The 23,401-nt window shown below is 42.8% G+C and overlaps 1 protein-coding gene across 2 annotated transcripts in view; it reads left to right on the top strand.

The window, feature by feature from the left end:
- Positions 1–23,401, top strand: part of VEPH1 (ventricular zone expressed PH domain containing 1) — a 221,294-nt gene that overhangs the window by 135,908 nt on the left and 61,985 nt on the right. For both annotated transcript variants that reach the window (XM_053312344.1, XM_053312345.1), the window contains exon 11: positions 20,158–20,297. In XM_053312344.1, the coding sequence (XP_053168319.1) occupies positions 20,158–20,297 (140 nt within the window). The remainder of the gene's footprint in view (positions 1–20,157; positions 20,298–23,401) is intronic.

Below are 23,401 nucleotides of genomic sequence, written 5' to 3'. Positions count from 1 at the left end.
TGAGTCAGACCATTGGTTTATCTAGCTCAGTACTGTCTTCACAGATTGGCAGCGGCTTCTCCAAGGTTGCAGGCAGGAATCTTTCTCAGCCCTATCTTGGAGAAGCCAGGGAGGGAACTTGAAACCTTCTGCTCTTCCCAGAAGAGCTCCATCCCCTGAGGGGAATATCTTCCAGTGCTCACACGTCTAGTCTCCCATTCATATGCAACCAAGGTGGACCCTGCTTAGCTCAGGGGACAAGTCATGTTTGCTACCACAAGACCAGCTCTCCTCTCTAGATAGTATCCCACCACAAAAAAGAAACACACACACACAATAACTGAAGGTTGTTTGAAAGAATAATAGCTGTTTGTGATGTGTACATTCATCCTATTTTTGCCATTGGGTCCCCCCACTGTAGCTGGGGATGATAGAGCTGTAGTCCAACAACGTCTGGGGACCCACGTTTGATAATCCTTGGCCTATGGAAATAAGGTTTTGCGATCTTTGTATTACTTTAGAAACCTACAAGATCTGCTTGCCTGGAAGCAACTGTGAGACAAAAGAAATGTGTACAGTTAAGGCCTTCTCGACCCTTTTCAGCACTTCAGTTTTTCTGTATAGAGCCAGTTATACATTGCATTGTACATGCATGCAGGTTTTTGTATGCTTATGCATGTTTTCCTGTAAATGACTGTACATGTGTTCATTTTAAAAGTCAACCTTTGAGACTGAGCCCCTTGAAAATGTAGAGCAGAGATCACATGTACTGCTGTATTTGCATTGACCGTCACATGTGAGCAACTGTACATGGTAGAGATTAACACTTATTTGTATACTGAGCACAGATTGTATGTGTATTGGACGTCATGCGTTAATAGGGTTTTCTGTCTCCAGCTTACAGCAATGTTATCTAAAATGCCAGCAGGTATTCAATTACGTACCAGTACACCTATCAATAGCCACCTTAAGTGGAACAGCGGGTAAATGCTTGACTAACAAGCAGAAGGTTGCCAGTTCGAATCCCCACTGGTACTATATTGGGCAGCAGCGATATAGGAAGATGATGAAAGGCATCATCTCAGACTGCGCGGGAGGAGGCAATGGTAAACCACTCCTGTATTCTACCAAAGAAAACCACAGGGCTCTGTGGGTGCCCGGAGTCGAAATCGACTTGATGGCACACTTTACCACTTTACACTATCAATATATTCCTTGTGAAGAGCATATGAGCAAGTGGAAAAAATAGATTCTAATCGATCCTGGATACCCTTATAAAATACTTCCCCTATAGTGATGTCAAGATGCTGTGAGAGAAAGGGACTCCAGTTCTGCTATCTTTGGGAGCACAATTAGCTGTGTTCAGGAGCCAAAAAAATTAATCTAAAATCTGATCTAAAATTAACTGAGATGTGAAATGCCAAGATGATAACCTGGCACACCAGATTCAACTATTTTGTAGGTCAGATTTTCAGAGTGTAATGTTCATGCTCCATTGTCTCTGTGCTCTCCATGCCTCACAGATGGATTTGGCATCAGCCCCCAGGTGCCCTGGGTTTGTTCCCCCAGGGTCATTAAGTAGCATGTAAGGGACTCATCTCATACTGGCTTTTGCTCCTCCCAGCTGAATTCAGGTGCTAATTGACCTGAGTTTTGACTCAGATGCCAGCTTGGCACAATGTCAGACATATTTAAATGGGTGTCTCCACGGGTGAACAGGGCGGTGTTCCCTCAGGCAGTTTTTTTATCTGTCTCATTATTGCAGAATTCAATTTTACTGTTGTAATTTCCTGTAAATTCCTTGAGTAAGATTTTTGAGACAAATTCCCAGAGTAAGAACACATTGTAAGATTGATGTGACTCATTCCTCTTACATTTACAGAAATGCACTCATTATTTCAGATACTCCATAAACTACTTGTTCTGAAAGTTAGCAGTAATCCGACCTCCTATAATTTCTCCATGGGCATAACAGGAGTTGAGCTCCCCACCCCCACCCCTTATCTTAAGAGACTGCTCATAAGTTATTGCTGTGAATATACAGCTGGTTAGTATTGTATTAGTTTAACTGGAATTTGTTGAGGTTTTATTAATAATAATGTAGGGAATGTAGTGTAGAAGCACTCTAGGTCAAACCACTCCAAAATGTGTTTCTGTTGAATAAGCAGCAGATGGTATTTTGCAACAAGACACTATTCCAGTACAATTAGCGAGTATGGGGAGTTCTCAAAAATGTCACCTCAGTAGGGTCATAACTTTTATGTGCCTTTGAAATGTAACATAGGATGGCAAATAGAGCCCAGGCCTAAGGATGTTCACTCATACGGAAGTCTAGTGGATTTTAGTGGGCCTTACTTCCAGGGAAATACATTTATGAATACAGCCCTAGGGCCAAATTTGATTGTATGCTAAATGCACAGCAGCCACCAAAAAAAAACACCTGCATGGCTAGTTCCCACCTCCCTACTTGGCAAATGAAGCTGATTTATACTGAATCATTCCATTGGTCCATCTCGCTCGGTCTTCTGCTCTGATTCTGACTCTCTAGGACCTCAAAGACATTTTCCAGCCCTGCTACCTGAGATCCTTTTAGCTAGAAATGCTGGGAATGGACTGAATCTGGCAACTTAGCTGCAAAGCGAGTACTCCACACTTTACTTTGCTCCCTGCCTCTCCATTGTGGCTATTTCAGTTTACCTAGGACCCTACATCATGGTGTTTTCTATTTCCCTTGCCCAGTCTATATCATTGACTTCCAGTGATGGATAGGGCAGAGAAGCATGAAACATTGTGACTGCAGAAGACTGGCAAATTGTAGTAATGGACATTATTGGGAGGAAACTATGCACATACATGCTATTTTCAGCAGCACATTGCAGAATGGCCACATTCACATGTGACGTGGAATTGCGGGTCCGGTGGACCCATGGTTCAACTCCCTGCTTCCCACCTATCCAAATTTGGATGTAATGGAGAGCACCCTCTCTGCAGTCAGCGAGACTGCAGAGAGGAGGGGAAACTGGATGTGCGGGCTTCCTTCTTGCAGCCAATCAGGGCTGGAGCTGAGGGAAGAGGATGCAGCCTGCAGTTCCGAATTTAGATGCAACGCAGGCTGCATCTAACCTTGGGTTGTGGCAGCATAACTCACTACAACCCAAAGGTTCAGACTGGAGTAAAAAAAATGAAACCTCAGGGACGTAGCCACGCCTAACCAGAGTTGTACAGATTCTCACATAACACTTGGAGAACCTCTGGCCCCTTCATATTATGGTTTCATATTACATGCAGATGCAGCCAATTAATGCTTTAGCCCTATACTTGCAATCTTATGCACACTTACTTGGGCCCATTGAGCATAGTGGAGCCTAATTATGAGTAAACCTGCATATGATCCAGGTGAACACTATTAAATTGTGGAGCTTTAGCTAATCAATCAGTCAACAAACTAATTAAATATCTTAAAGAAGTCCCTTCTGCAAAGGATTTCTTGAATCATTCCCTATATGATTCGAGGGCTCAATAAACCACTGCTAATTGAGCAAAGAGGCACCTTTTAAAGTGGTGATTTCCTAAGATTTAGCCGGGGGAGAGCAACTGGCCCTATCCAGTCCCAGCACAGCATCCCTCCTGTGGCTGTTGCTGGTGTCTGCCTTGTGTTTCTTTTTAGATTGAGTGCCCTTTGGGGACAGGGAGCCATCTTATTTATGTATTTTTTCATTTTTCTATGTAAACTACTTTGAGAATTTTGTTGAAGAGCAGTATATAAATATCCATAGTAGCAGTAGTATAGTCCAAGAACCACTAACTTTCTTCTGCTTCTTCTATCATGCTATTAAAGGATCATTTCATAGGCCTAGGGAATCCTAGAGTGCAAGAAAGTGATTCTAAACCTCAATAGGATTATTAGGTGCTCTATGCTTTGCATTGTTTAATAAGCAGATGGAGGCACTTTGGACTTGCTGAAGCTCAATCTATGCGGTTGCCAAGGGCTGTGATAGTAGTCATGAATATACAGTCAACAAGAATGACAGGACTGATAAAAGGAAGAGGATGTATCGAAAGAGCATAGTAAAGGAATACGCCAGGGGTCAGCAACCTTGGTTCTCCAGCTGCTGTTGAACTACAACTTCTATCACCCCTAGCCGCAATTTATAAATTTTGGCTCGGGATGATAGGAGTTGTAGTTCAACAACAGCTGGAGAACCAAGGTTGCCTACCACTGATCTAAAGTTTTAATCAAATATGGTTTGTTCAAACTAGAACCAAATTGTGTTTTCTTCACATGTTTATTAGGGATGAGCTGAAATGGGGCCACCTGGTCATGAGATAGTTTACCCACCATGAAAAGGAACCTCCTCTCTTTCTAGTAGACAAATAGAGGCTAAAATAGTCACTGAAAAAGAGGTCTCAGCGCTGCTTCAGACCTAGATGTGAAAGAAAAAGAAAAACATATATTAAAATCTCTTAAATAGATCCTCCCAGGATTTTCTGATTAAATCTTTATCAAGGGAATATTTAACTTGTATCCAGACCAATTCACTGATAAGCCTTTGACAAACAGATAGTTTGGAGAAACGTTGAATATTTGTTTAACATGACTGCAGCAGACACTTTAAAGGAACCAATCTGTACCATTACACAGCGGGTGAGCCTTCCCCTCCCTTGGCAAGAAAAAGAAAGGTTTGTGCAGGAGAAAGAATTTGGGTAGAGAGCTGGTCTTGCAGTTGCAAACATGAGTTGTCCCCATTGTTAAACAGGGTGCACTTGGGTTTGCATTTGGATGGGTGACTACATGTGAATGCTGTGTACTGTAAGATATTCCCCTTAAGGGATGAGGCCATAGCTCATTGATAGAGCATCTGCTTGCATGCAGAAGGTCCCAGGTTCAATCTGTTGCATCTCTAGGTAGGGCTGGGAAAGATTCCTGCCTGAAACGTTGGCGAGCCACTGCCAGTTAGTGCAGACAATGCTGAGGTATATGGACAAATGGTCCTACTCAGTATAAGGCAGCTTCCTTTGTTCCTGAGCTTGGCATCACACTGTGGATTGCTTCTTTTAAAGGGGCAACAGTCACTTTAAAACACAGTTGAACACTGTGAGCCTATTTATATGTTCTTGGTAGGAAGCCCTATTGAACACAGAGGGAGCTACTTCCAAGTGAACATGCAGGGGATTCTACTGTAATTGAGCTAATCTACATCCCAATGCAGACCATTTTAAGTGTCACAGTGGGGCAATGCTTGACTAACAAGCAGAAGGTTGCCAGTTCCAATCCCTGCTGGTATGTTTCCCAGATTATGGGACTATGGGAAACACCTATGGAAACACCTATATTGCAGCAGCAATAAAGGAAGATGCTGAAAGGCATCATCTCATACTATGTGGGAGGAGGCAATGGTAAACCCCTCCTGTTTTCTACCAAAGACAACCACAGGGCTCTGTGGTCTCCAGGAGTCAAAATCGACTCGACGGCACACTTTACCTTACACCCCAGTGCAGTGTAATTCCCTCCATCTTGGTTTTGCCAAGATATGAGAGGGATTGCAATTTTGCAGCAACAGGTGAATTTTTTTTCTAGGAGAGCATTGCTTTTTGGAGAAAACTCCCCACCCTCAAGAGTCTTTTTTTGCTGTGAAAATGAACCTTTCAACAGCCATAGGATTGGGTGCATATTAAGTTTAGGGCTTAGATATTTCAAAGGGAACTGAATAATACCTACATCTTCAAAAGCATTTAATCTGTTTAATTTTAGAGTGATACAACCTGGTTTAAAAACCTATTTTTTAATCTCATTCCAGGATCACTCATTTTAGCTTTATATATAGAATAGTTTTAGATTTTCCAGTGAATTGACAAACATATTTTCTTTCTGTCTGTCTATCTTTGAAGATTATCAGCATATTTGTCACTTGATTTTTTTTTTCCTGCTTGAAAACAAGGCAGGCTAGTTTCCATCAGCTTATATTTCTCTAGATGTTTTGTGATCTTCCTTATCAGCATTTCAGGAATGTTGCTTACTACAAGGGAAATCCTACTGGTTTATAATTTCCTGGAGGGCTGGTTCCTTTATTAAATTTGGCTAGGATTATGTTAGCTGGGATTTCCAGCCAGTTCTGTTTCTGTATATAGCTAGTATGATGGCACACTTTGGCTTTCCCTGTCTTACTATATGATCTTACAAATAATGGCACTTTGAAACATCTTGAAAACACTCCAAGATTGCCCTCACAACAAAGATCATTAAAGTCAGTATTATGATCTTTAAAATTATCAGTAACAAGTAAAATAGACTACGCTGGTCAAAGACCGAAATAAAGACTATGCTAAGTAAAACAGAACATAGTTGGAGAATTTATTGCTAAAGCTGCAACTGATTTTTTTTAGCAAAAATCTTGGATATCTACCTCTCATCTGATTGATGAGCACCTCTCATTACCAACACTTTTTTTTTTACTGGCTTTACCCATTCCACATTCAGACCGAAGTCCCTTGGACTAATTGGTAGCAGATTTGTGATGTGCCTTAGGGCTGGCTCACACATGCAGGTACATCACTTTATTGATCAATACTCATTGAGTGCCAACTGTATGGATGTATGGATTCTGTAGGAAAGTACCGCAGTTGAAGTAACTGGCTGATATGAAATGTGCATCTGTGATGTTAGATTTGCAATAGCCCTGACATGCAGATCATCACTTTGTGTTGTGGGCTGCATAGTTTTCCATAGGTAGTTTCAGTGCATTATTGTGCATTTCTGGCCTAATTAGATTGGGAAAAGCAAATTGGTAAAATAATTGTAAACTTCTGTCTGAGCTCTGCTTGCGTCACCTTGTTGCTCATTATTTATTCTATAGAACAAAATCTAAACAGAAAAAAAGCTGATTGAACATATGACAGAATTTCCCTGAAAAAGGAGGGGCAACAGTGCCCTAGGTCTGAATTTGGCTGATGTTATGTTTTATGCTGAACTGTGAGATAATTAGTACCAGATGATGGAATCGATGGAAAAGATCATTGCTCCCCTGCAGTGCTTGCTTCTGGAACCTTTTGATACATTTAAGCATGGCGTGAGCCAAAGCTTGATTGAGAACACATGGGCCCCTGCTAGCACAATGCAACCACAAATTTTTAGAGATGAAGACCAATGTTTGTAGAAATCAGTTGTGTTTTCACTATGCCAAAGAAAGGCTTAAAAAAAAAAAAGAGCTGGCCTTTTATTATTTAAAGCCAATATTAAGCCCCAGACACCAAACTACTGTTCCCATGCTGTAAGAAGGTCACATGCTGGCAACCAAACTGATTTTCCTCTGCAGATTGACACTTGTGATTGGATTTTAGCACCAATAGCTGCACAGCTGATATGACAATGGGAGCACTAATCCACTACTCTGATGGTTGAGAATAGAGAGAGTTGGCACATGAAGAGCCTTTTCTTCTCTTCATAACTAGGGAGGCATTCATTCAGCCACATGTGGCTAGTTGGGAGATCTCACTTTGCAGCTAGTAACTCCCTGTGGAGATTTCTGCTGGGAAGGCAGAAGGGATTTCATTTCTGGGAGGTGGTTTGGAATGGATCAAGAGTGAGGGGGGACAGGGGCGGATGGAAACAGTCTCCCCATAGACTGTATCCCACTGTCAGTCAGAAACCATTACTTGCTTCCTATAGCTATTTCTTGACCCCTTTGGTTAGCTGTGAACTACTGCAGGAAAGTAAAGGGTTGGCTTCAACATTACATTGTACAACTAATAATGTCTTTTATTGTTTGTTTGCCTGTTGTATTTCTGTAATGCCTAATATAGAAATCTCCAAGCTGTGTACAAATTAAAACATAAAACACTATAAAACAGTTAAATTCATAAAACAGATAAAATCTCAATAAATGAAAAGACATAAAAATTTAGATTTCAGTTAAAAGCCTGGGGAAAGAGGCACATCTTCAGGGTCCTCCTAAAAGCAAACAGAGAAGGAGATGCTCTTATTTCGCCAGGGAGTGCATTCCAAAGCCCCAGGGGAGCCACAGAGCAAGCCCGGTCCCAAGTCATCACCAAATGAGTTGGTGGCAACCATAACCGGACCTCTCCAGATGATCTTAATAGGTAACAGGGTTCATGACGGAGAAGGCACTCTCTTAAGTACCCTGGACCCAAGCCACTGAGGTAAAAGGTAATAACCAGCATTTTGTATTTTGTTCGGAAACATAGCAGCAGCCAGTGCAGTTCTTTCAGAATCTGTGTTATATTATTCCTTCGGGTAAATCCAGAGACCAATCTTTCCTGCTGCATTCTGTACCAATTGTAGCTTCCGAACTACATACAAAGGCAGCCCCATGTAGAGTGCATCACAGTAGTCAAGCCTAGAGGTTACCAGCATATGCACCACTGATTTAAGGTCATTTGTTTCCAGAAATGGACATATCTGGCATATCAACTGAACCTGATAAAAAGCACTCCTGGCCACTGCCTGAACTTGAGAAACCAGGGAGAGTTTAGGATCCAGGAGCACTCCAAGACAACAGACGTGATCTTTTAGGGGGCGTGTAATCCCTCCAGAACAGGCAGTGCTAGCCCATCTCTCGGGTCCCGACCCCCTACAGACAGTAAAGTAAAGGTAAAGTGTGCCATCAGGCCGATTTCAACTCCTGGCGCCCACAGAGCCCTGTGGTTTTCTTTGGTAGAATACAGGAGCGGGTTACCATTGCCTCTGCCCACGCAGTATGAGATGATGAGTTTCAGCATCTTCCTATTTCACTGCTGCCCGAGATAGTAGCAGCAGGGATTTGAACCGGCAACATTTTGTTCGTTAGTCAAGCACTTCTTCACTGTGCCATTTAAAACAGTACTTATTTGGATTCAACTTCAGTTGATTTGGATTCAACTTCAGTTGTTATCTCTCATCTAACTCATTTTCGCCTCTAGGCAGGCATTTAGGGGGGTCATGAAATATGTAAAAGGTCATATTGCCTTTTACAATATGCGTGCATTTAAATATACATGCATAGATCCCTGTTTAGGCAAGTCATATGGACACATAGGCTAACATCCTGACTAAATTATTCAACAGAAGTCTCATTGAAATTAATAGGACAAGTTAGTCATGGCTAATTTGTCTTGTTAATTTCAATTGCCAACATGATTTGCAGTGTAACTGAGACATAACACCGTACCCCACGGCAGCTGCAAATTCCTAATAGAGCAGCTCCAATGCTCTATTTAAAAAATGGGCAGTTGTGCAAGCAGTACTAACACAGTTTCCCCAGTTTTCAACAAGGGGGGAGTAGTAGTACTGCTTGTGTAACCGACAGTTCTCGACAGCGTCGGGGCTGCCTTAGACCACAGCAGCCCCTGAGTGTGGTGTTACGTCTCCATAATGCTGTTCATCATGGGGGCCAATGAAACTTCCACTGAGTAATTTAGTCAGATATTCCAGGTGACCATTTTATATGTAAATTGTTCTCTGTGGGCTTAGTCTTCTGGGGTGTTCATACTCCTGAGTTGTGAAGAGCTAGGCTTTCTTAAGGTAAAGCCATAGCAGAAAAGGCAGGCACAATACAGGGACCTGTCTTATTTTCTGCTGTGGTGGGAGTGATTTAGCTTGGGGAAAGAGCACAAGGGGGAAAGGGTAAAACACTCCTTCTTCCAGCCCCTCTATTTTGATCAAAATTGGAGTCCCCATGGCTGCATTAGTGGAAATATTTGGAATATCCAGCCATAGTTCTCTCATATCACATCTATGTTGGCCTTTGGGGCCAAACTAGACTCTTTTAAACACATCATTTGGCCCTGCCCTTTTTTTCCCTTTTTTTTTCTTTTTTCGGGTACTAAACAGCTTTGTGGGCCATCCAGGGCAGGCCCCTCCCTCCATGCTGCAGTCCTGATCTGGATTGGCTGTTAGCTTCAGGTGCCACTTCCACTAATAGTAACTTGTTACTACTTGCTCCCTCAAATCCAAACATGCAGGACCACACAAGGCATTTAAACCACATCTAGTTAATCCTAGATTGCGAGACTTATAGGTAGGGCCTTGTGAGTTTTTAATTTATTGTTATACAGCAGCTAGCATTTTAGGGGTGTGTGTGTGTGTGTGTGTGTGTAGAGACATAGATAGGTAGTAGGGAGAGATTGTGTAACAGTTAATTCCTTCCTTCCTTCCTTCCTTCCTTACACTGCTATCCTACTCTTCCTACAAGAAGTTCACAGAAGCTCCCAGAACGTCTCCCATCCAAGCACAGAGCTACTTAACTTTGACAGTGTGGCAGCATCACATGCCCTGGGGTGGTTCTCTGGGCTTTGGAAGCATGCCTTCCTTTCATGGGAGGAGAGTCGTAGGTTAGATCAGATCATGAGAAATGGGTATCCACATATGACATGACCAGCAATAGTCCTAAAAAAGCACGAATAGAAAATACCAGAGTTTTGTTAGAAGTGAGCTCAGAGCCTTCGGATGGGGTGGTATATAAATGTAATAAATACATAAATACACAGTAACCTCTTCTGGCCACTAGAAGCATGATGAGAGTGTTAATAGGTCTCTGTCTTGGTCATTTAAGAATCAGAACTGTTCAGTTATTGAAAGCTAGTGCCTGTTTGCGTATGTTGTTGACCCTCTCTTAGTATGTGATGTTTTAGTTTCTTAACAAATCTTTATTTGTTTTTTGAACTCAACCTAATGTCTCCAGATAATTTATTGGTAACTTCTTTACCAGCAGAACATACTCTGCTGTGTGACGATTTTAATGTTTCCCCTCACACCCCTCAACAAGTTTCACCCATGCTGTTACTTAAAAGTCATCAGTTCAGTCATTTCCCTGCAGCTATGGAGCTCTGCTTTTACTCTCTTGTCTTTTATGGAATGTATCTTTTAACTTTCCTTTGTTAACCTGCAAAGGTCAGTTGTGTTCACAGTGACCAAAAAATGGTCCTGTGTACCACCACAAGGAAAACACAGAAAGGGGTACTAAGTAAGGTAACCAGATGTTGTTGATTTAAAGCAATTCCCCATATTTCAGAGCATGATAATATGTATATGTTTCCTACAGCTTAATATATGGCCTGTGGTAAATGCTCATCACTATCCATATGGCTTTTATTATTTATTGTATTCCACCTATTTCCAAAGAATTAAAGGTGGCTTCCATACATCAAAAATCTTGTGTAATAAAGTCCCACATGTTTGAGAGTTGGTCTGTCTGTCTGCCTTTTCCCCTTGAACTACTTTGCCAGTATTTGGGAGATTCATACCATCAGAAACCTGTGAAGGAGGAAAAGTTGTGTTTGGGGAATCTGCAACCTTTCACCCAGGAGAGAGCTCTGCAAACACCTCTTCTCCCTAGCAACCGCACAGAGGAATATCACTGATTTCCCCTGCTTTAGGAAGACAGCAATGCCTTTGTGACCTCAGCAGTCACAGACCTCAGAAGTCACAAATCCTCATGCTCGTCTCAGATCTATTTGCATTCCCTGTAGTCAACAGACCTCATATGTGTAAGAGGCCTGGAAACAAAAGATCAATAATGAAAATGACCATTAAGACCATTAAGAGATGACCAATAGGCAGCACAGCTACACCATATTAAATCCTGCTGTTTGATGGTAATTTTATTGGGATACCATAAAATCCATAAAGCCCAGGAAAATATACATGACATTTGGATTCTTGTATATTTCAGAAAGCATATACTGTTAGACCACTGAGAATGATTAGTGAAGAACCATTGCTTAGAATGAGCAACTTATCCAGTATCTAGTTTAGCCTGGGAGTGGTATCATTACTGGCTGACATGATTGCCATGCTAAGGACCTGTATTGCACTCTGGTGCTGCTGCTGCTGACTTCAAAGGCAGTCCTGACACACTTTTGAAGCAGCGATTGAGTAAGCAGCATTTTCAGAGGCTTCTCCATTGACAATCATGGAGAAACCTATGGAAATGCTACTTCCACAATCACTGCTTCAAAATGGCAAAGGCAGGGCCAGGGGCGGAGCCACGACTGGGCAAATGGGTTCAAAGAACCTAGGCCGCCACCAATCAGGGGCCGCAAATGTGGCGCCAGACACACCCTCTACGTCTGATGTGAGAAATGGGGGGGGGGGTGTTATTTCAGTCCCAAACGGGGCCATGTGGCCCTGTTTAGAGCCAAAATCGGCCCGCGCTGCGTTGGCAGCATGGCCAGAGTGACTCTACATGCCTTAAAGGCAGGGAGAGCCACTCCTGGTCTTGCTGCCAACGCAGCAGCACTGATCGATCTCCCTCCCAAACGGGGCTGCACGGACCTGTTTAGGAGGGAGATTGGCCTGCGCTACATTGGCAGCGTGGTCGGAACAGCTTTCCCTGCCTTTAAGGGCGAAAGGGAGAGCCTGGCCCCTGCGTCTGATATCAGATGTGGGGGGCGGGGCCAGGGGGCCACAGCGGCCACACACGGGCTGCCACCAGCCTCCCTACGCTACTGGGCAGGGCATAACAAGGTTGGAGTAGGCCCTGAGGCGAGAAGTGATTATGGGGCCCCTTTTTTCTCCTCACCTGTATTTTTGCTGCAGAAGAACTATATGGACATGGTGAAAAACGAAACATTCTTAGCATGCCTTTCTCTCGTTCCTTTGCAAGAAATACCATGCTCTCCAGCCAGGAGCCAGGAGCTTGCCACTGAGTCAGGGAGGCAGAAGGAGAGAATAAGAGCAGGCTGTTTCCCAGCCAGTGCACACCCTCACACATGGGCCCAGGGACATTTGTCCCTCCAATTACAGCTATGCCCCTGAACTTAGGAGGTACCATTGAAGTCTACAGCAGCCCCAGGATGCAGTGTTAAGGCTCCATACTGCTGAGCATTAGCATTATGTGGGGCACCATTATTATGATTATTTATTTACTTATTTATATTTATTTATTCAAGACAAGTTGGCAGGCGCAGCCCATCCTAATGAGCTGAGGCAGGAGGCGCTGAACAAGATGTAGCTGCCTCCAGTTCCTGGAAGCTCCGTTGCCTGCCCCCGCCTCATTCCACCTCATCCTGGAGGTACCCAACCCACACAGTAACCTGCTTGACCAGTCCTCACAGACCTACCTGATGAATAGCCCGCCTGCAAGCAGCACAGCTCTTATTAACTCCAGGGCAAGGTGGAATGAAAGTGAGAGCAGCAATGGAGCTGGCAGGAACTAGAGACAGATGCATCTTGTTGAGTGCTCCCCAACCCCACCACAGCTTGTTAGGATGGGCCGCTCTTGAGATGAAGGTTGATGAATAGGAACAGAAGCAGCATTTTGGAGTCTGCCTCGTGTCAAGTTGGTTTTGAGTCAATTCAAACATACACAGGAGTGTACCACCTCAGGATACACATAAAGATTCATGTATTTGAAAGTGCCCCTGTAATATCTCCCTGCACTTGTAAAGCTTGGCTTGTCAGGCAAGGGGCTTCTTAGCAAATGAACTAAATAAGCAAGTTTTAGTACAGGACTAGATTCAGCTTTCATCTGTTGTTCTAGAATTCACTGGATGTATAAATGTAGGCACTGAAGAATGGAAGGACCTTGAAGGCCATTCAAACTAACTCCTATGCTGATCATCCATTAAAAAAAAAAATTATTCCCTGACATTTTTTCTGGCCAAATCTGTTACATAGACATGGCTCCATCTTGGCTGCATTGCTGACTTCACTGCTTTAAAATCCTGTGAAATGAAAGTTTAATCAAACCTATGATTGGCATTTTGCCTGTGTGTCTTTTAAGTGGTAGAGGGAAAGTGTGGAAAACTATTACATTTTGTGGACATTGATCACATACATATTTGATTATCTTTCTGGCAGCTGGCCATATGTGAGCTTCTTAAAGATCAAAGCTGTTGATAGAATGAATGGAATCTAGAGAGAAAGGGGAATTATGCAGCTACTGAGGGGGCTTTGGATGTTATGGAATGTGAAGGGAACAGGAAGCACAAGCATTTCATACTTCCTGTTCACTGATCTCTCTTTGTGCATGCACACACACACACCCCAGTGGATTTTGGAAATGTGGAAGTTTCAAACCATATAAAGAACTACAAGGAACAAAGAGGTATGAGGCACTTGTATTTCCTTTCTCCCCAGACCTGCTTTCCATTTTTTTTTTCAAAATTACTCTTGAGTCAACGGAATTAAAAAAGAGCCATCTTCAATAGTACCTTTTTCCCTCTCCTGTATTGTGGCTCAATTTTCTTATTGTGCTGTAAACTTGTTTATTTGAGTCCAATGTGTATCGGCTGAAGCCTTCTTCAGGGGCAAGATCTGTGAGATAGCAGCAAATGTACTTCATTAGCTTTGGATAGTCTAAGATATTGTTACCTGTTTTTGAAGAATTGCTTTTGTGACAGGATTACATTGGATAATATTTTGCCCCTGAAGAAGGCTTCAGCTGATACATGTTGGGCTCAAATAAACAAGTTTACAGCACCGTGGGACTTTTGTCTCTTCATTTGCATCTGTATTTGGTGCTTCTTGTTTTTCTTCATCAATTTTCTTATTCCCATTTTTGTGCTGTTTCTTATATACAGATCATGTCTATGCATAACTACAGAAATTATTGCTTCTGAGACAGAGCTGCCAACTTGTGTTATTGGCAATGTCCTAGTGCCACAGGTGTTAAAACTGTGGCAATCTCAACTTAAATATTTAAGTATATGGCCAGTGGTTTGAGTAACAACTTGCATGTAACAACTAGTGACCTCACTGGCAATATTCCTCGTCACGCACACCAAGAGACTCATCTAGCTAGTTCAAGATGGTCTAGATGAGCATCATGGTGCGGGTGTCCATCTACATTGTCTGTCTCAGAAGGCTATTTCCATGAATGGATCTGGATTATGTTGTTGATGTTTTGTTTTCCTCATTGCATATTTTAAAAACAAACTTGTAAACACGATGGCTCTAATTTATGCTTTTAAATTAAAAGACCAACCCAAGAAAGTGACAAATGTGTTTTTTCTAAATAACGATTCTGTGGTTTATTTTTTAAAATGTAGCCTTGGGATTGTTGTGATTCTTACTCATGTTTTCGGAATCTCTACTTGTGTGGTCAAGTGAGGCTGCTTCTTATGATTAACATTATGTCGGAATTAATGTCACAAAAAAGATGCCGCCTTCTGCATCTCTCTAGCTCTATTCTGACAACATATCCAGGGTGAGTGAACATACATAGAGGAGCAACCTATGCGTGTTCCATTGAATGTCTGTATGGTGTGATCCCTGCAATTAGGAATCCTACTTTTCTGGAGTTCTAGACTGAGCAGAGAGAGCATTTCACATCTATAGTTTGTCCATCTGTACAGACCATGCAAACATTTAATTGAATGTGTATTGATTGGGCATGGGGATAGTTGTCATTTGTAGGGCTGTTTACATGTTATGTAGCATTCTTATACAATTTGCGTGCGTTGTACACTGATTGTTGATCTGCATGTATGTACAGTTACACATTGTGTTTGATACACATACAGCAATATACACAATCTGTACTTTATCCTGAGAGTGCCAATACACAGATTTGTTTGTTAAACGAATGCATGTACAGTCATTCACATAAAAACACATACATGATACCTGTACAACACATTTTTGAATAGTCCCCTGTACACAGGAAGCTGCCATATACTGAGTCAGACCATAGATTCATCTTGCTCAGTATTGTCTACACAGACAGGCACTGGCTTTTCCAAGGTTGCAGGCAGGAATCTCTCTCAGCCCTATCTTGGAGATGCCAGGGAAAGAACTTGGAACCTAGATGCTCTTCCCAGAGTGGCTCCATCCTCTAAGAGGAATATCTTACAGTGCTCACACTTTGAGTCTCCCTTTCATATGCAACCAGGGCAGACCCTGCTTAGCTAAGGGGACAAGTCATGCTTGCTACGACAAGACCGGCTCTCTTCCCTTATCAAGGGTGCATTCATTCACCCTGGATAAGTTGTGAGATCAGCAGCCAACATGATGTGCATTGTTATAGACACAGTGTGCAGCATGGCAGTACTTTTAATAGTTTTTAATTGTTAATTTGTTTTAATCATGCTGTGAACTGCCCTGAGCCATTTTGGAAGGGCGGTATATAAATCTAATATATAAATAAAATAAAGTGGAAGGCAGAGAAGATGCTGCTGGTGGAGCGTGGCTGTGCAAGCAGCATCCTCGCAGTTTTTCACATTGTGCCAAATGGGATCAATTATGGGGGTGCTGCTTGCGCATCCACACATTGGCAGAAGTGATCTTGCTGCCTTCCAAGCCTGCAGTAGTGTCACCACAGTGCACACTGTCTCTGTAACATTGTGCATCATGTCAGCCAGGGATTATACTCAGTGACAATATGGCTTCTATATGGAAGGCCCTTCCTTCAAGTAATGGTTCTGTTAAGAATTACTCAAAACTCCGATCCTTGATGACAGCTTCATGTTTTAAAGTAAAACTTTAAAATTATGTTTAAACCAAAAGGTGCATTTTAGGCCACAAGTGTACTTCAGCTGCTATGCATTAGAAAGCTTTTTAATCAAGGACTCCATGGATTAAATAATGATCAAGAGCGGTTTACCATGCACGCATATTTTAATAAGCAAAACTGTGAATGTAAATTGAATGATATAGAATATTTCTTAAAGAGAGCAACATATGGTATACACTAAAGGCCCAGCTTTTTTACTTACACTTCCTTTTAGTCAAATGTAAATAAGCTATCCAAAATTCAAAGCTGCAGGAATATAGGCATTCTGGTACCACATTTGTCAGAGGAGTCCAGCCCTAATACAAATGTGTGATGGGGAACTGATTTGAAAACTTATCCACTTAAAGTGTCTGATTGAAGGCCGCCTGTTCCCTTTTGAGTGTTCCAGGCATATAAACATAAGAAATGGAATTCAGCAATATGTGCTCTCTCTCTCTCTCTCTCTCTCTCTCTCTCTCTCTCTCACACACACACACACACACACCCCAAAGCATTTATTTAGTATGTATTTAATGTACATATTGTTCAAATTTTTATATATATCTAATGTAAGACTTAGCCATTTTTGGCACAGGGGCAATAAAAAGATTTGCATGTGTTCCACTGCAGTATTATTGTGTGGCTGTTGTTCAGGCATTCAGTATGGTACTGCTAATTCCATGGTTTGCCACATTCTGCTTTCAAAAGAAACTGAGATATCCCAGAATTCACTGGTTTTTCCTTTTGGGACCAAAGTGACAAGAAATGGCTATACATTTTGACAGATATATTCATTTCTTCAGGATGATTTGCGGGCCCAGAAATTTAGTTGTACTTCAAAAGTTATGAATAGACAAACATATTGCTGAAGTATACTAGTATGAAGTAAGAAAAAATTATGCAGCTTATATGCAACAACAAATCATGTCAGAACAATGTTTGCTAGGGTACATTCCAGATCCCCTTGTGGATAAGAACTTGAGCTTCTAGTTCCATATCCATAACAGGGGATACTATATGGACACATGTGGGCATTTTCTGTGCTGTGAATGGAATATTTCATCTTGTAGACAAAAAAGAAAAGACTCTGTGGGTTCAGGATCACACCTGCATTTACATTGGTGACATGATGTGCAGTCCACTGTTGATGGTAGCAACCCGTTGGACCTCCTATGCAACTTCAAAGGCAGTCCCAATGGTGTGGCACGATGGGGCTGCTGCAGAATGCCTTCAGACCACTTCCAGTTTTCCAATGGAAGGAGCACTGCGCTGCCTCCCGGAAGAGGTTTTTAGTAGGCTTGTGCATTTTGATTCGGGTACAAAACGTTTTGTGCCCGAAAATGGCAGTTTTGGAGGTTTTGTAACCAAAACAAAATCAAGAATTTAAAAAGAGAGATTTTTGTTTCCAAATCGAAATGACTGTGTTTCAGACAGAATGCTTTATTCTTCGGGAAAGCATTGCCATTGAAATTGACTTCTCTGACTCTCTCCACTCCAGCTGAGGCACTGAGTGATTAGCAGAAGATAAGATATGCAAAAAGCTGTTGATCATGAATGGTTTAGTTAAGTATGTGTTGTATTCAGTGTGATTGAAATGCAAACTGACGTTGCAAAGGGATTTGGAAGTCGGCATTTTGAGACAGAAATACCCAAATATCTTTGGGAGCTCAATGCAATTCCAAAGCTCTTGCTAAAAGCCATGGTATGAATTGTGTGGAGAAGCTTTTTGAGAAGCTGGTTAGGAAAGTTCGGAAATTACACAGGTTTTTCTTTCCAAAGATTTAGAAATAATCTCTTGACTTGATCAGGGGTCTTTTGAAGAGCTATTTTGTTTGTCTTCTGATTTTTATGAGTTATAGTGGTGTCTAAGTTTTGTTGCCCAAGTTGAGCAGTCTAATGTAATTTAGGCCACAATGTAATTTGTCTAAGCCAGTGGTTCACAACTTTTGCCATTGCAGGGACAGGTCATCCACATGGGACTACAGGAGACAAAAGGAGGGGGGTGGGGAATACCCCTGTCAATCTATTGACATCCCCAGGAATCTTAGTTGCTTCTCTCTTTCTTGTAACCATGATCCATGGTTTTGCACTTTCTTAAATGCAGTGATGATAAATCTCAACAATTCTTAACAGTAGGCTGATTTGTTTGGGCTACAGCTCACTCCATTTCAGTTAAATGAACATTTGAAGCTGTTCCTTAGTACCAAGGCAGTTCATTGGTCTATCTTGCTATCTCAAATGACCTGTGGTCACTGTTTCATGGGGAGGGAGTGTTTTTATTGAAAGATTGCTTGAATCCACAAATGGGTTGTGCTGCTGTGCTAGTGCTACGGGGATAGGCTCACACCTGCTGCAAAATTCTCAAATAACTGTGCCAAAAATTTAAGTGTCGTTGTTGTTCATCATTCTCTTCACTCTTTCAACTTCTTTATGTGGGGCTTCAGGGGCAAAACAGTGGGTTGGGTGGCAGTGCCCCAAGGATGGTGCACCCAGATTCCAAATAGGGCAAAGGGCTGATTTCTTAGGAATTTTTGAGGTTTACATGTCTTTAAGATTTCTCCCCATAGGGAATAATGGAGGTTTCAGCAGCCCCATAACTCTACCTGGGGGGCACTGGGATGGCCTGAAGCGAGTGGAGGTGTAGTGCACAGAGGGTGCCAACCATGCCCCTGTATTGCTAACCCACTGAGGTACTGGGCTTTGTTTTTTATGAGGTGTTGTGTTTAGATTCTCTGGTAGCAGATGAGATTTTTAATGAAAAACCATGAATCCACTCTCATATGCTACTAGAGAATCTACTCTCAGAACACCTCTAGAACAACAAAACTCTGTACTTCATGGGTTGGCAACCCATGTGGGTGGTTGGCGCCCTATGTGCACTACACCACCACTTGCTCTGGGCCACCCCAGTGCCCCTCAAGTGGAGTTATGGGACTGCAGGAACCTCCATTATACCCTGCGAGGAAAATGTGAAAGACACGTAACTTCATTAATTCTTTAAAAATCAGCCCTTTGCCAAATTCCTCTGAAAAAATTGTGGTAGCTTCTTTGTACCAACTGGGCACTACCACCAACCACACTCCACTCTGGGCCGCCACACCCCCCCCCCCGCGTGAAGCCATACTTTTCCTGAAACCTCCATCATACCCTATGGGGAAAATCCGAAAGACGCGCAAATTTCAAAAATTCACCAAAAATCAACAGTTTGCCCAATTCCTTTGAAATTTTTGTGGTAGCTTCCACTCATTGGGCACTATAACCCCCACCCACTCGTTTGACCATGTGGCCCATTTTTAAATCTGAATTAATTCAGATTCGGATTGGGATTAATTCAGATACAAAACAAAACTGAGGTGATTCGGAAGGCTTAATTTCAGACAAAATACAAAATGGGGTTGATTCGGATTTGGTAGAAATCAAAACAGAAAAAATACAAAATGTGCAACCCTAGTTTTTAGGCATTCCACAGCAGCCCATCAATACACCTGCAGGGCTGCCTCTGAAGTTGCGTGGCACCTCTGATGGGTTGCTACTGTCGACAGTAGACTGAGCAGCATGTCACCTGTTGACTTTAATGGTGGAAGTTACCCTTCAGTTGCATGTGGGGAATTACTTGCCTCTCTATAGGCTTGGGTTTAGTAGGAGTAAAGTACTGGGTATACACAAAGACTGTATGTTCTAAGTATAAAATATTAGCCATATTTATATCAAAGTACTAGTCAATGTTAATCATTTGTGTATTTGTTTCTAGATACTGTTAGAAGTTGTGTAGCAAAGCTGTTCTTCAGCTGCCCCCTGAAAGGTCATTACTGCCTGTACAGTAAATCCAGTTTTACTCTCATCAGCCGACAGCCTCAACTTTGGATCCATATCATGTTTCTCTTTCAGCAGGTGTGTGCAATGTGAATGTATCAATAATGGAACCTTGATTGTTTATTGTTTTGTCAATTATGCAGTATTTTAATGTTCTTGACCCTTATTACTGCTATAGCAAGTCTTTGCATCCATGGTGGGAAGTGCATTTGGGGTTCCGTACTGCCATTTATTTTTGCGGAGTTGACATAATCCTGTAATTTTATATAATTATATTATTCAACATTATACATTGATTATATACAAATTTTATATCTTTTTTACATTTATATACCTCTCACTCCTAATGTCTCAAACAGTAAATGAAAAGACTGAAAATATAAACAGGCTATAGCAGGGCTGAACTTTAAACAATCCTGAAACATCCTAGATAGCACTATAGGAGATTATAGCCTGGCACACGTAGAACGCTGGTTTCTTGTAAACCACATGTAAACTGGTTTCCTGAGGTTGGCTCCTGGCAATTCAAGATCCAGCCTCAGGAATATATTGAAGCTATTCACACAGGCATGCAAAATGGACTAAGGAAGCCTAGCCCGTTTTTTCACTCGCACATGTGCACCACCGGGAGCGGGCCTGACCCCACCCTCCAAAATAAGGATAGGAAAGTGAGTGATTTCAAAACCCCATTTTATTGATTGCCATGGCTCGCAGACTGAGGCGATCTCAGGGAGGGGTATCCCCATAATGCGCCATGTACTTGTGCTGTAATTATTGGATCTTGGGGGGGGAGCAATGTGTCCCGGCACCCTGGCCCTCCAAGGTACTAGCTTGTCTAGGTGGACAATCTGCCCACCGAAGGGAAGCTCAACACTCATCTACAGGGAGGTAAACACTTTAGGGCTTCCTCCCCACTAACCCTCTTGCCCTTTCTCACTGTTCATGAGAAAGGACTCACTGGGGCTATTCTTACAATCACAAAAATCAGGCCCGATTTTTGTGCTCGTAAGAACCACCGGGCTCACAGCCGAGCCCAGTGGTTCTGGAGCGGCTAACTCGCTCCTGTAGCCCACCCCTTAGCCCGGGTTTGTGGAGTGAGTGCTCCGCAAACCCAGGCTATCTGCTCGTGAGTAGCCATGGCGTGGCTCCGCACCATGGTTACTTGTGAGTAGACCCCCGGTCGGGAGGCTTAAAAGCAGCCTCCCAGCTCGGGGGTCTCCCCAGTATGCCCTGCGCACTCGGGCAGGGCATATTGGGGCTTCTGGGGGCTGCGCGACCCCCGAGTTCCCCAGCCCCCGCCGGCTCCGGCTCGGAGCCGACCATCGTGTGGGCGCCTGATCTGGCCGCCCAGGGCTCCCTTTGTGCTCACTTCCCAAAACCTTAAAACATTATCTTTCTTCTACCTGAGGTACATTCTCTCTTCTCCTCACTTCTCTGAATTAACCATGGAGGCGCTTCACATGATTAGTGTGAAGCGCCTTACCAGGCTTTGCAGGGAGAGCGGACTTAGACCACTCTCCCTGCAGACACCCTGGGCAGCTGGATCTGCAGCCCTGGGCGGCCAGATTGGCTGCCCATACCAGGGGTGTATCTAGGGAAGGGCAGGCAGAGCATGTGGCCTGGGCACCACTTGAAGGGGGGTGCCATTTTTTAAAATTAAAAAATGTTTTAAAATGGCCACCAAAAACAAAATGGTCACCTTGCATGCTCAAATGGCTTCTGTGAGGCCTAGGCCATGCCAAGCCTTGTAGAGGCCATCTGAGCATACACAGTGGCCATTTTGTTTTCAGCGGCCATTTTTAAAAACAAAATTTATTTTAAAAAATGGCCACCGCACATGCTCAAATGGTCCCTGCAAGGCCCTAGAGGCCAGTGGGAGGAGAAGGAACCTTTGCAGACCCGCCACCCCACAGCCTTTAGGAAGCCCCTCGAAGGGGCTACAGGTAAAAACACTTTTAAGAAATTTAATATAATATAAGTCACTGTACAGATATTCCATTTGGCACTATGTACAGAGAATTAGGGCTTGTGAGGACTGAGCTGAAGCTTATCAGCTAGGATTGTATTCATTTGCTCTTACTTTGCTTCTTGTGATAAGTGAGTTAAATGTGATGTCTTAATAATATGGCTATTAATGGTGAGTTTGTATTTGAATCGGTGTGAAATCCTTAGTATTAAGGCCCACTGGGAGTTTCTTGCTCTCTTTCTCTCATTTTAACTGTCTTTCTGAAATACTAGAATATACTCCAAGCAGTGACACAGTTTACTCTGCATATCCTTTAATTATTTTCAGAGTATCTGGGAAAAGTCAAATTCTCCATTTATTTTTAAAACTTATGTAATAGTGATGCTACAATGCATAGTAGAGAATTAGACAGGCACTTCTGTTTAGTTTTCCAAGTACACCTCCACATAGTATTTGGGTATTTCATGAGCCCCAGCATACTGAAATTTGTAGTTTTCCAGCATTTTTTTGTCTAGCTACGTCCACTGCTAAATCGTTTTTTAAATATTAAAAGATTAACGAGCTTGACTTGTATTTTTCAGCTGATATTATGGTAAAGTTATCTGAAAGATGGGTGTGAGATGTTTGGACAGGGGGCGCAATTTCAGTGCTTGCCCTAGGCGCTATTTCCCCTAGATATGCCTCTGGCCCACACGACTACCAGCTCCGTCACAAAGCTTGTGAGGGCTGCGAGGATCAGGGGCCGCCTGGTCCCTGGAAGTTTCAGGATGCCCTGCACATGTGCACGGGGCATTCTGGAGAGACAGCTCCCTGGTCGGGGGTCTACTCGTGTGTTGCACGCCACGGCAGCTTACGAGCAAAAAACCCAAGGTTAACGGAGCGAGTGCTTAAGGGGAGGGGGATTTAGTTTAATGGGAGGGGGGATTAGGTGGGCTAGCTGCCTTGGAACCACTGGGCTTTCCCGCATGCCCAGTGGTTCTCATGATCACTAGAAAGCAGGCTAGGCTCCCTTAGCCTGCTTTCTAGTGATCGTGGGAATAGCTTCATGGTTTGTACTCATTTACATGTGCACTGACATTAACTAGGTTAATGCTTACCATGGTTTCCTTGTAAGCCAAAACTTGAAAACATAGTTTGAAGTGGGTTTTCAAATCATGAGGGAAATTTTCCAAAGGAGACAAGGAAGTGTGCATTCCTGAGACTGGTTAATGATTTG

The sequence above is a fragment of the Hemicordylus capensis genome, chromosome 3 (assembly GCF_027244095.1).
Source record: "Hemicordylus capensis ecotype Gifberg chromosome 3, rHemCap1.1.pri, whole genome shotgun sequence".
NCBI classification, from domain to species: domain Eukaryota; kingdom Metazoa; phylum Chordata; class Lepidosauria; order Squamata; family Cordylidae; genus Hemicordylus; species Hemicordylus capensis.
The sequence above is the reverse complement of the archived record's forward strand: the minus strand, read 5'-3'. Positions and strand labels throughout refer to the sequence as shown.